This window comes from Sarcophilus harrisii, chromosome X, assembly GCF_902635505.1.
Source record: "Sarcophilus harrisii chromosome X, mSarHar1.11, whole genome shotgun sequence".
Taxonomy (NCBI): domain Eukaryota; kingdom Metazoa; phylum Chordata; class Mammalia; order Dasyuromorphia; family Dasyuridae; genus Sarcophilus; species Sarcophilus harrisii.
The window spans coordinates 79,273,033-79,286,440 of NC_045432.1; the positions used below are offsets into that span (position 1 = coordinate 79,273,033).

The 13,408-nt window shown below is 53.7% G+C and overlaps 1 protein-coding gene across 2 annotated transcripts in view; it reads left to right on the plus strand.

Moving 5' to 3' along the window:
* Positions 1-993: 993 nt before the first annotated feature.
* Positions 994-13,408, plus strand: part of PHKA1 (phosphorylase kinase regulatory subunit alpha 1) — a 60,498-nt gene continuing 48,083 nt past the window's right edge. For both annotated transcript variants that reach the window (XM_031945175.1, XM_031945176.1), the window contains exons 1-5: positions 994-1,306; positions 2,312-2,470; positions 5,390-5,437; positions 8,018-8,186; positions 13,135-13,217. In XM_031945175.1, coding sequence (XP_031801035.1) covers positions 1,229-1,306; positions 2,312-2,470; positions 5,390-5,437; positions 8,018-8,186; positions 13,135-13,217 — 537 coding nt within the window. In that variant the 5' untranslated portion in view covers positions 994-1,228. The remainder of the gene's footprint in view (positions 1,307-2,311; positions 2,471-5,389; positions 5,438-8,017; positions 8,187-13,134; positions 13,218-13,408) is intronic.

Below are 13,408 nucleotides of genomic sequence, written 5' to 3' on the forward strand. Positions count from 1 at the left end.
TCGAGCTTTTATATTCCCAGACCATCTGGTGGCCTTTCTGAGTGGGGATTTCAGCTCTGCCATTTACTCCTTCTGTGATCTCCAGCAAGTCCTGGAACCGTTGCCGTCCTCAGTTTCCCCATCTGCAGAACGGGGCTTTTTCACTAGCCGACTTCTTCCCTTCCTTTCCTCTCTCCCTCTGGGGTCTCTTGATTTTATGGTCCCCAAGAGTTCATGTTGGGGAAGGGGGATAGGGGCCTGGGGGGGAGGGAGGGAGGCTGTCCAGCTACATGGTAGCTGAAGTGCCTTCCAGAAGCAGCGAGGGCAGAATGGTTGTAAAAGGCTTCACCGGGGGACAGGCCTGAATGAGCCTTGGCCGGCCTAGCCAGAGGGAGGAGCGCAGACTAGCCGGCCAACAGTGGGGCACCCTCCCCGGAGAACTGGGCTCTCCACTTTCCAACGCGCATTAAGGGCTAAAGGAGCCTCCCCCACCCCCACCCCCCACCCCCGCCCAGACTGTTTTCTCCTCAGTAAAACGAAGGGGTGGATCTGCAGATAACTGAAGTAAGCAGAAGAGGGGTTTGAACTAAGGTTCTGGGGGGGCTGGAGGGATTCCGGGGCGCTGAGGCCCATGGGTCATGCCGCAGGTCGGCCCGACTGCCCCCTGCGGGCCGCCCGCCGCAAGCTCGGCTCGCGGGCCTCCCTAGGGACCGTCTCCCAATTCCGGCCTGGAGGCCGGCCGAGGGGAGGCCGGGGCTTGGGGGAGGAGCCGGGCTCAGCTCGCAGCTTTGGGCCTGCGCGAAATTTAAAGCGAGAGCTAAGAAGCCCCGGGTCGGGCTTCGCGCCACCTTGCGTTCTGGGTCTAAGTGAGGAAATGGCTGTCGGTCCCTCGGAGCCTTCCGAGGCAAGCACCTCCCGGGGGTCCCCAGGGCCCCCTGAAGCGGAGAAAGAAAAGGGGCTCGGGCTGAGGGGGGGGGCGCTTTGTGTGTGTGTGTGTGTGTGTGTGTGTGTGTGTGTGTGTGAAAGAGAGCCCGGCCCGCGGAGGACGAGGAGGGGGCCTGCGCCTTGGGCCCCGCCCCTGCTGTCCCGGCAGTGGACCCTTGGCTTGCGCGGCCGCCCCGCCCCACCCCAGGAAGGCCCGCCCACGGAAGAGCCCCGCCTCGGGCCCGCCCTCAGGCAACCCCGCCTCCGGCATCAGCAAACTAACCGCTGCTGCCTCCGCTGCCGCTGCCACCCGGACCGAGGCGACATGAGGAGCAGGAGCAACTCCGGAGTCCGGCTGGATGGCTACGCCCGCCTGGTACAGCAGACCATCCTGTGCCACCAGGTGAGGGGGGGGGGGGGGGGGGAGGGGAGAAGAGGGCCAGGGACCGCCCCGTGGTTGCGCCTCTCCGGAAACCAGCCCTGACCGTCTGCTCCGCCCCGCCTCAGTTTCCCCCGCTGGACGTGGACACGGTTGCCCCAGCGGAGCGGCCTCTAAGCGCCTCTGAAGTTTGGGGATCCTTTACCTTTGGCTGGAGCTCCCCGGCACCTGGCGCAAGCAGGTGCCTAATAAGCGCTCTTTGGCTTGACTTCTCTCAACAGTTCATGGGAGGGGAGCCGAGGCGCTGGCCTGGGGCCAGAGCCTTGCGGGCCCCGGGGAGACCCGGGCTGTGCTTCCTGGTGTCCGATTCTCCCGTCTCCTCCTCCCTCCCCCCACTTCGCTCCGGAAAAAGTCCCACCAATACCAGAGCGTCACCCCTTGCTGGGATCCTTTGCCCTCCCCCTGTTCCCTCTGGTCTCGTCTTACGTTGTCAGAGCTCAGAGGGACTTTGGGGAGAGGGTCACGTCAATCTCTTCATGGTGCAGAGAGGGAAACCGAGGCCCCCAGAGGGCAGTGGGCTCAGGGTTACAGCTACAAGTGACTGGAGAGCACCCAGCCCAACCTTCTCATGTTACAGAGGAGGGAAACTGAGGCCCCGAGAGTGGAAGAAAGCAGCCTCAGGCAGTAGCTAGGGTATTGGGCGTGACCGGCCAGTTGGGGTTCATAATTTGTTCTTCCCAGACTTGTTCTCAAGCTGTCATTCTGTCCCAGTGTCAGTAAGTGAGCCGTAAGGGCCAGACTCCAGCCTGAGAATAGCAGGGTTTGTGGTTTCAGAGGAGAGGCACAGCTGAGGGAGAGGGAGAGCCAACAGGTGAATGCTGGGAGAGCCAAAGAACTGAATGCTGAGCCCATTTCCTGGATTAGGTTTCCTCCAGTTCCCCGGGGAACTCAGGGCCCTTCCAGGTAGCTTCCACTGCCCCACCCTCGCAGGCTCGGGACCTCTTCTGACTTCCATTTTTGGCTCGGCAGAATCCTGTGACTGGCTTACTTCCAGCAAGCTGTGATCAGAAAGATGCTTGGGTCCGGGATAACGTCTACAGCATCCTGGCGGTGTGGGGCCTGGGCCTGGCTTACCGCAAGAATGCCGACCGCGACGAGGACAAGGCCAAAGCCTATGAGTTGGAGCAGGTAAAAGACTCTGTCAGGGCCCACCCTGGGATACCTATATGGGGTACGTCCTTGGTGACTCCCTGGGGCAGCCGTGCGGGGCACCCCTCAGGGACATCTCAGGGCACCCACATGGGGAATACTCTGGGACCCCATATGAGGTACCTCCTTGGTGATTCCCTGGGGTGCCCACGTGGTATACCCACTCAGGGACATCTCAGGACACCCACACGGGGAATACTCTGGAGCACCCATTTGGGGCACCTCCTTGGGGACTCCCTGGGGCAGCCATGTGGGGCACCCCCTCAGGGACATCCCAGGGCACTCATGTGGGGACACCTCCTTGGGGATACCCTGGGACACCCATTTGGGGACGCTGGATGTCCAAAGGGCTGGAAAGAGATGGACAGGAAGGAGGCAGAGAGGCGGCCAGGACTTACCTGGCAGGACTGAGCAAAGTTGGCTCAGCTGCGTGGGGGCCTTTTACTCCCCTCTCTCGCTCTTCCTTTGTATCCAGCTCCTGCGTCATTAGGAGCTGGCTTTGCCTGGGGAGTGCAGTCACTCCCTCTCTCAAAAGCCACCCGTGCTGCTGCCTGAGGGTGTTTCCTAAAGCTCGGCTTCCTCCCAGTAAATAACTGTATTTCACTGTGCTCGGCGTATTTATTCTAGGATTACTTTGGGGGGGCCAGCCCCTCGTGTTGGACCGGTGCCGGACAGAGCAGCCGCAGCTCTTCTGGCTGGACACAAGGAAAGGCTTCTTTGGCTTCCTTACTTCCGGGCCCCCCTTTCAGCCTCTGTTGCTTTGCTTCAAGATCGTACTATAGGGGCCGCATTTGCCGAGCTTCCACCGTGCCCCTGAGCAGGCAGGCGAGACTCGGGACACCTAGTCTAGTCACGTCCCCCAGGTGGCTGGTCCCTGCTCATACATCCAGCAAGCTGCTAGAACAGGGCTATGTCTAGAGGTCAGAGACTTGAGTTCCAATGCTACCCAGCTCTGCCCCTTGTTAATTGTGAGACTGACACTCACTCTACTTCTCCGGGCTTCCTTTTCCTCAAGTTACATGACCTCTGTGACCCTTCCAAGCTTGAAATCGCTGGCCTCATAACTTGACCAAACGCACATAGTCCTGAGGGCCAGTCCTGCAAACCAGGACCCAGACTCCAAGAGTCTGCCTTCTTCCCTCAAAACAAGGCCCTTTCTTGGAGCCCGGGCCAGCTGGCCTCCAGTAGATACTAGTTCAGTGTCTATCTGATGCTTGAAGCCACAGACAGCCACTCTGGGGGCTCAGGAGACCCTCGCTATCTCCAGTCTGACCTCATAGGGTCAGGCATGGGTGGAGCCTACAGGGATGGAAGGTGCCCTCCATGGGCTGTGAAGTTCCCTGGCTCTGCCATTAATGACCGAGCTGGGAGGACTCGGGGCTGGGTGGCAGAGGGTAAGAGCGCAGTCAGGGTAGTAGAGATATGGGGAGGGGGGAATGGGCAGAGGATCCAGCTTTCTTACAGAATGTCGGAAAGGCTCCATTGCAGGCCTGTAGTTTCCTTTGAACACAGATCCTGCTGTGTGTGTATGTATGTGTGTGTGTGTGTGTGTGTGAGACAGAGAGACAGAGAGACAGAGACAGAGACAGAGAGACATAGAGACACACACACAGAGAGAGAAATGGAGAGAGAGAGACAGAGACAAGAAACAGACAGAGACAGAGACTGTATTGATTACTTCAGTATTTGGCTCACTCAGGTAAAGGAGAAAAGAGGCAGTGGACATGACCCCTGAGGCAGTACCGTGGGGTGGGCTGTGTGGGGTGGGCTGTGTGGGGCCACAGAACTGCATCTGGCCTCTCACAGAGTAGAGAAAGCCTTTCCAAGCCCCCTCCCTCCCATCCCCCAAAGTGCTTGACCAATGCCGGATGACGCACCTCCTGCAGCTCTTTGTGGGCGAGACGGAGAGAACTTGGGCTCCAATCCCATAGCAAGAGTCCTTGCTGGTTGTTAATCAGTTTGAAGGACACATGTGTGGTCCCTTTTCCTTTTGGGGGGAGGGCCATTGCTTTGGGGGAAGAGTCCTGAAGTCCTTGGCTTGGGGTGGCATTAGGAGCCCCCCTCTCCCCTGCCCCCCACCCCACACTATCTGTGTCTCCAGCGGTAGTGGGGAGTTTCACTTCCCAGATGTCCTTGGTTCCCCCGAGCCCTCATTCCACTCTGTCTGGCTGTGCTCTATTGGCGGCCCGGGACAAAAGCTGCTTATAAAGTGGGGCTGGGCTCCAAGCTCGGGCGCGAGGGTTGTGTGAGTGGCCCCAGTCTGGGGCCTGGGGTGTTAGAGGCCCCAAGTTGGGGCTCCTCGGGCCAGAAGAGCCTCGAATCAGTCCCCAGTGGGGCATGAGGGGCAGCTGGCTGGGGAGGCCAGCCATCGGGGCCACTGATGGAGGGGTGGGTGGCTTCGCTTTGGGCACGGTGCCCCTGCACTTGTCTCTGAACTGAAGCTCCCTGTTCCCTGGCCAAGGTCCAGGTGGGTGTTCCTGTGCTGTCTCCAACACAGCTCCTGGCTCTAGGAGAAGAAGGGGTGAGGGGCTCTGAAGCCCAGTCTGTCCTCCCGGGCTTCAGCAAGACAACTTCTCCCTCCTGCCAGGGGCCAGCTCGGGGCGGCCCCTCAGCTCTCCGGGGCAGCCAGCTCAGGGGGGGGCCCCCAGACTCTTTTGAGCGGCCAGTTCAGGGACAAATGCAGCTCAGCTTCTTTCTCTGACGTGTCTGGGTAGTTTTCCACCCTGCTCCCAGCACCCCATGCTCTTCCGTGTGCTCCTGAAGCAAATGCCATGTCAGTCCACGGTGGGGATAGAGTTACGTGCTTTGCAAAGGTCGGGGACCAGCTGTGCTGGCTGAGTCAGGGCGCTTCCACCCGGGACATGGGCTAACAGGCCGACTTTCTGTTCCTCCCTGCAGAGTGTCGTGAAGCTGATGAGGGGGCTGCTGCAGTGCATGATCAGACAGGTATGCCGCTGTGGGTGTCCACTGCCCAGCCCCGCCAAAGGCTGACCCGTGACCTCCCCTCCTCCGTAGAATAAAAGGGTGGCCTGGAAGGGGAGCCCTCCCTTTCTCTCCAGCCCCGAAGATACCATGGTGCCTCAAGAATTCTCTGCTTGCTGTGGCTCCTTAGATAATGGGGCTGAATGTGATCCCCGTACCTGCTGCTGACCCCGGAGACCCTGGGCAAACCATGGCCACCTTTAGAGCCTCAGTTTCCTCCTCTGTCAGGTGACCTCTGAGATGCCTCCCAACTCAGAATAGAAGGAAACACGCCCACAGGCTGCCCAGCTGCCAACTGTTCCCCTTGACCTTCCCTCTTCACAGGCAGATCAAGGAATCACTGTTGGTAATAGGAGTGGAGGGTACATGGAAGGGGAGAGAGACAGAGACAGGGAGGGTAAGAGAGAGGGTAGAGAGACAGGGAGAGGGAGAGAGACACAGAGGGGGACAGAGACAGAAAGACAGAGGAAGAGAGACAGAGACAAGAGAGGGAGAGAGACAGAGAGAGGAAGAGAGACAAACAGGAGGGAGAAAGAGACAGAGACAGGAGGGAGAGAGAGAGACACTGAGGGGGAGAGAGACAGAAAGAGAGAGGAAGAGACAGATAGAGAAAGAGAGACAGAGACAAGAGAGGGAGAGAGACAGAGAGAGGAAGAGAGACAGACAGGAGGGGGAGAGAAAGAGAGACAGGAGGGGGAGAGAAACAGAGACAAAGACAGGGAGATGAGGAGAGAGTGAGTGAAAAAGGGAGAAAATGGAAGGAAGGGAATTGGCAGAGAAGCCTCCCCCCCCTTCTTGCCCAGGGCATCACTGCCAGGGGCCCCCATTAGGGAGGAGCTGCCCCCTGTGCACCCACCCTGGCCCAGCTGGTGAGTCCAGGCCCTTGGCTCCAACAAGCAGGCTCTAAGTTGAGAGGAACAGGGGCCGTTCCTGTGGCCTCGCCTGCCCCCACGGCCTCTCGCTGCCCTCCAGATTCCCTCCCGCTGGATGGCCCAGCTGCAGCCATGCTCCTTTGCTCTGGCCTTGCCATTGGACACTCCACGTAAGCATCGGGAAGCAGAGATGCTCACTCCCCTCCCAGTGCTTTCCAAATCAGTTCTCATTAGTGCACTTGCACCCTTGGGTGGCGGAGGTGAGGTCCCAGGAGGCCAGAGCTTGGGGCTGCTTTCCTGTGGCTCCCAAGCCACCCAAATGCCCTCTGGGTCACCCTGGCGCACGCCCGGCCGGCCTTTGTCCCTCTCTCCCTCCACGTCCTCGAGTGGCAGGAATAACTAGCATTTGATGGGCACCTGCTCTCTCTGAGCTTTTCTCTGAAGGTCTTAGCACATGTTGATAGAACAGCTGACAAATGTCCCCGATCAGCCTTTTCCCTGTCATTGCCGTGACACTTTAGGCTGGGAGAATTATGGGCCATTATCTGGGCTGTCAGGCTGGGCACGGAAGGCGTGGCACCCAAAGGGACTCTGCCTGTGTCCACAGCAGGACAGTGGAAAGAGGCCAGGAGCTGGGAGAAGGGGAGAAAGCAGCGGTTCAGGGGTGAGGTTGTGGCGGCACTTTGAGAAGGCCTCAGAGAGGGACTGCACTGTCATAACGGGGGCACACAGAAGTTGGGGGGAGTTCAGTTTATGTCCTTCAGTCGTGTCTGTCTCGGTAACCTTGTGGGCCCCAGCACGCCGGTGTCGGCTGTGAGGTTTTCTGGGCAGAGATACTGCAGTGGTTGGCCATTTCTTGCCCAGCTCACCTTGCAGATGAAGAAATTGAGGCAGATGGCATCATATGACATGTCCAGGGTCACCCAGCTAAGAAGCATCTGGGGCCAGATTTGAGCTCAGTAAGATAAGTGTTTCTGACTCCAGGCTGAGCATTTAACTAACCTGAGAGGGAAGAGACTGGAAGCCATTGGAAATTAGCTAGGAGACTAGTACGTCAGTGCAGGTGAGAGGTGTCCAGGGCCTGCTCTAAGGTGGGAGCCATGAGGGGAGACAGGGGGTAGGATGCCATCCAGAGGGCAAGGTTTGGGTGCGGGGACTGATAAGGAAGACAGAGACAAACGAGCAAGAGCTTTTGAGCCTGAGACACTGGCAGAACAGGGCCCAGCTGAGGGAAGAAGATGGCAGGGTCAGGCTGGACCAGACTGAGTCTGAGGTGATGGCAGCCCATTTGGAGGGGCCACATCATCCCGAAGGCCGTTGGCCATAGGAGCCTCGACTGGTGCGGGAGGGGGTGTGGACACGTGCAGGAGCAGCTATAGGGATGGATGTGGCCATTTAGGATTTTGTATCCATTAAATACTCAAGTTCAGAAAGGGGGGTGAGCTCCAAGAGGTTGGGCGTCTCCCTCCAACTGCTTCCTCCACCCCGTGCCCGGCACAGTGCACAGCACTCATGGTTCTTCGTAAATGTTGGTGGCCCCTGGAAAAACAGAAGGGAACTTGCCAGCCTAGCCAAGCTCTTCTGTGGCGGCAGGAGAGCATTTTGCTGAGGGGAAAGGGGGTCCCCAAGCTCCAGTACTGGAGCTGTTCTACGCCTACCTGTTCTGTTTCAGGTGGACAAAGTCGAGTCCTTCAAATACAGTCAGAGCACCAAGGATAGTCTCCACGCCAAGTACAACACCAACACCTGCGCCACCGTGGTAGGAGACGATCAATGGGGCCACTTGCAGCTGGACGCCACCTCCGTGTTCCTGCTCTTCCTGGCCCAAATGACAGCCTCAGGTGAGTCAGTGCACAGCCAGAAGCCTTGGGCCCGCCCTCTCGGCTGGGCCCCGGGAGATGAGACAGTGCTAAAGGAAACTGCTTTCCGTGCCCCTCCCGGGCTGAGGAGAGGGGTCGCCCACGGTCCCGAGCGCCTGGCCTCCCAGGGCTGTCAGGAGGCCCCAGTGCCGAGGGGGAATGAGCTGTGGCGATGGCCCTCCATTGTGTTGGCTGCCCAGGCGGTGGGGATTGGAGTCAGGAAAATCCCCCAGAAAAGGGGCTTCTTGTATTTTCATGTCATTGTAATTCAGCTTTATGCTTTAGGGCTAAAGCTCCTTCCCCTTTTTGTGGAAGAAGCCTCTTCTTCTGCTCTGGCGCTGGGGCTGGCGCTGGGCCTGAGCTGGCTTCCCGGGAGGGTGCCAACCCTCGGTGTTTTAAAGGAGACTCGTCAGATTCCATGGGCCCCGTGTCAGAAAATGGTATAAGAAAGTCTTTATTCATCTTTATTCACCATCAACTCATGTAGGACTGGGGAGCACAAAACTAAAGCTAACAGGCACTGCCAGGGCATTGACTCACTGTGATGGTAAACCCATTATAGGGAAAAGAACCTTGGAGGTGACTTAGCCAACCCTATTTTTTCTTTTTCTTCCTTCCTCCCTTCCTTCCTCCCTCCCTCCCTTCCTTCCTTCCTCCCTTCCTTCCTTCCTCCCTTCCTCCCTCCCTTCCTCCCTTTCTCCCTCCTTCCCTCCCTCTGTTCCTCCCTCCCTCTTCCCTTCCTTCCTTCCTTTCTTTTTTTAGTAGGGGCCTTTTTTTAGATTTAGGAGTGAGTAAGCATCTGAGGATACCCCCATAGGCAGTATTTGACCTGGAGTCAGGAATAATTGAGTCCAAATTCTACCCCAGATGCTTAGTGGCTGGGTGACCCTGGACAAGTCATCTGACCTCTGCCTCAGTTTCCTCAACTGTAACATGAGGATAATAACAGTACCTACCTCCTAGGATATCTTGTGAGGATAAAAAAATGAGATAACACACGAAAAGAACACTTTGTAACCCTGCAGGTGGAAATAGTAACACTCATTATTGTTGTCATTTTCACCAAAGCCACAGACAGGTTGCTTTGTTACATGTCATAGATCATACAATTGGGAGAGGCCATAGAGAGCATTTTACGGAGGAGGAAACTGAGGGCTGGGAAAAGGAGGCAGTTTTAACTGTAGCAACAAGCTCACGTATTCCAAATATTTTCCCTTGTTGAGAAAGATGTGTGTATATATAATTAATGTTTTTAGCTAAACCCACTCCAGGATTTTAATAATAACTGTGAAATAAATGGCTTTATTTTTAGGAAACTATTTGTAAGACATTTGCACAAAGATACTTAGTGTGCATGAGGATGAGAAAGGTCTGTGGTTTCTCTAGTGAATTTCTTAACTTCCTGGTGTGGGCCAGAGGGACTGCAATTCTAACTATAATCAGTAGCTAAGTTCTTGGAAGTTGCCTGAGGCTCAGAGAGGTGGATAAGGTGATGAGAGAAGGCTGGGCCTGTTCTGTTATTATTTGTTATCATTTTCTCCAACAAGGAAAATAATCTTTGGACTGGAAGAATAGATCGTAAGCTCCTTGCCGGCAGGTTCTGTACTTTGTCTCTTTTTGTAGCCTCGGTGCTTAGCACGATGTCTGGCAGAGGTGCTCAGTAAAAGCTGATTGGTTGGTGTACAACGAGATAGTGAGAGAGCTTCTGTGAGCAGAAGTAGGATGTCATTGTACATGGAAATAACAAAATGATGTGATGATCAATTCTGATGGACGGGCTTCTTTTCAACAATGAGGTGATCCAGGCTAATTCCAATAGATGTGATGGAGAGAGCCATCTGTAGCCAGGGAGAGGACAGTGGGGCCTGAGTGTGGGTCGCAACAGAATATTTTCACCTGTTTTGTTGTTGGTTGTTTCCTTGTATTTTGTTTTCTTTCTCATTTTTTTTCCTTTTTGATCTGATTTCTCTTGTGCAGCGTGATAAATGTAGAACTATATAAAGATTGCATATGCTTAACATAAACGTGAACATTAACATAAAAAGCAAACAAACACTGCCACCACCAAAAAAGGTGAAAATACTATGCTGTGATCCACACTCAATCCCAAAAGCCTGTTCTCTGGGTGCAGATGGCTCTCCATCCCAAGTCTATTAAAATTGGCCTGAATCACCCCATTGTTGAGAAGAGCCACATCCATCCCAGTTGATCATCACATAATCTTGTTGCTGTGTACAGTGATCTCCTGGCCCTGCTCATTTCACTCAGCCTCAGTTCCTGTCGGTCTCTCCAGACCTTTCTGAAATCCTCATGTTGGTCGTTTCTTACAGAACAATAATATTCCATTAACATTCATATACCATAATTTATTCAACCATTCCCCAACTGGTAGACATCCACTCAATTTTATGAAAATATTTAAAAACGTATAATATACTTGTTGCCTTCTTGAACAGAATATATTGAATACTGTGTAAAGGTCAAGATGTCATGTTTGCAAACTGAAAACAGAGAGAGAGAGAGACAGAGACAGAATATGCTTCAATCTGTATTCAGACTGGAAACTGAGTGGATGCCCATCAATTGGAGAATGGCTGAATAAACTATGGTACATGAATGTTGTAGAACATTATTGTTCAGTAAGAAATGACCAACAGGATGATTTCAGAAAGGCCTGGAGAGACTGACACGAACTGATGCTGAGGGAAATGAGCAGGACCAGGAGATCATTCTATACTTCAGCAACAATACTATATGATGATCAATTCTGATGGACGTGGCCCTCTGCAGCAATGAGATCAACCAAATCAGTTCCAATAGAGCAGGAATGAACTGAACCAGCGACACCCAGAGAAAGAACTCTGGGAGATGACTGTGAACCATTACATAGAATTCCCAGTCCCTCTACTTTTGTCCCCCTGCATTTTTGATTTCCTTCACAGGCTAATTGTACAATACTTCAGAGTCCGATTCCTTTTGTACAGCAAAATAACGGTTTGGTCATGTACACATATATTGTATTTGACTTCTAATTTAACATATTTAACATGTATTGGTCAACCTGCCATCTGGGGGAGGGGGTGGGGGGAAGGAGGGGAAAAATTGGAACAGAAGGTTTTGCAACTGTTAAGGCTGAAAAATTAGCCATGCGTATATCTTGTAAATTAAAAACTATATAATAAAAAAAAAGAATTTTAAAAAATCTGTATTCAGACACAAGCAGTTCCTTCTCTGGGTATGAATAGGATTTTTCCTCATAAGTCCTTCAGAGTAGTTGTGGATCATTGTACTACTTTGAATACAAATGTCATTTACAGCTGGTCATCCCAGAACATCGCTATTCCTTTGTATGTAGTACATTTCACATTTCGCTTTGCTTGAGTTCATGGAGGACTTTTCAGGTTTTTCTGAGAGCATCCTGCTTATCATTTCCCATAGAACAATAATATTCCATGACAATCACAAACCACAATTTATTCAGCCATTCCCCCAATTGATGGGTGTCCCTTCAGTTGCCAATTTTTTGCCCCGAGAAGAGAGCTGCTACAAATATTTTGTCTTTTCTTTTTTAAAAATCTCTTTTGATATTCATGCATAGTAGTGGTATTGTTAGGTCAAAGGATATGCATGAATTTACAGCTCTTTGGGCATAGATCATATGTTGTGATCATTTATCATTTGGGGCATGGTAGAGCCCCATTTTCTGTGAAAAACTTTCCCTAATCCCTGAGTACTGGTGCCATTCTTCCCTCCTTCCCTGCCCCTTTCTCTCCCTCCTTCCCTGCCCCTTTGTCTCCCTCCTTCCCTGCCCCTTTCTTTTTCTCCCTCTCTCCCCGCCTCCTTCCCTCCTTACTTCCTTCTCTTCCTCCCAGATTACCTTATATTTAACTATAGGGCGGTTACTGGGATTTATTGTTTTACGATTTCTACTGCATCCACTTCCATGGGTATATGCTGTCTCTCCTGATAGACTCTAAGCTCTGTGGGGGCAGGGATTTCTGTCATTGTGTCTCTACATCGCCAGTGCCCAACACTTAGTAAGCCCTTACTGATTACTTGTTCGCTTGGTGTTCCTCTGGGTCAAGGCCCTGTGACCGGTGAAGGATGTTTGCTCCCTCGGGTGTCAGGGTCAGCCTCTAGCCTCCCTCCCCTCATGCTTCCCCATTTCTAAGCTCCTTCTGACCTGCTGGTCCCCTTGAGTTTAAGAGCCAAGAAGTGACTCAGGGGGAGCAGTAACCCTTGTTAAGATTGTTAAGTCTGGAACTTTCACTGATCACCCAGTTTGAAATCGGGGGCTCTTGACTCATCTTGCCTGAAGTATAAGCCGTGTGATCGGATTCAGAGAGTTCCCTTGGGCCTGGTTGGTGGCCACATCCCTCCTGGCTGCGACCGCCACCAGTGGGGGCTTATTTTCCCCGACGAGCTAAGATGACCCTATGTAGAAGCCTTTACTGCTCACCTACTATGTTCGAGGCTGTCCAGCCCAGCCAAGAATTCTGAGAAATGCCCCTGTCTGCTTTGCCTTTCAGTGTTTTTCAGGCCCAAGCTGAGGGGGCAGGAATCCTCCCCCAAGTTAGAGGGCTTCTCCTGTTAAAAAAAAAAAAAAAAAAAGAAAAAGAAAAGGCAGCCTGTTATTATTAGAGCAGACGTGCAGTTGGGTGGTGCGGTGGGTAGAGCATTGACTTTGGAGTAAAGAAGGCCCGGCTTCCATTCCTGTCTGGGGTGCTTGTGTTCCCTCACATTGGAGAAACCGCTTGACTTTTCCCTGTCTCTTCACCTGTCAGGCAGAGGGGGAGGTGTACAGGGGTGATGGGGGGAGAGGTGGCCTTTGAGGTCCCTCTTGGCTCCGGGTCTGCTGAGAGCCTGCAAGTCCATGATGAGAAGTGCTTGGTGATCAGTGTTTAACCTGCTCTTTTTATTCTGTTCCTAGGGCTCCACATCATCCACAGCCTAGATGAGGTCAATTTCATACAGAATCTTGTGTTTTACATCGAGTCTGCTTATAAAACAGCTGTAAGTAGCCCTCTGGGTGTAGGCTTGGCAGCCCGGGGACGGACCCCTATCCTGCTGCCAACCCGGGGTAGGGATGGCCCCCCGCGTCCCCAGGGGCTCCGCCACGGTGGCCGAGCATTGCCCTTCCTGCCAAGCTGGCGAGCTTTCAGGCCTAAACCTGGTGTCGAGCGGCCTGCTGGGTTTCAGAGGGC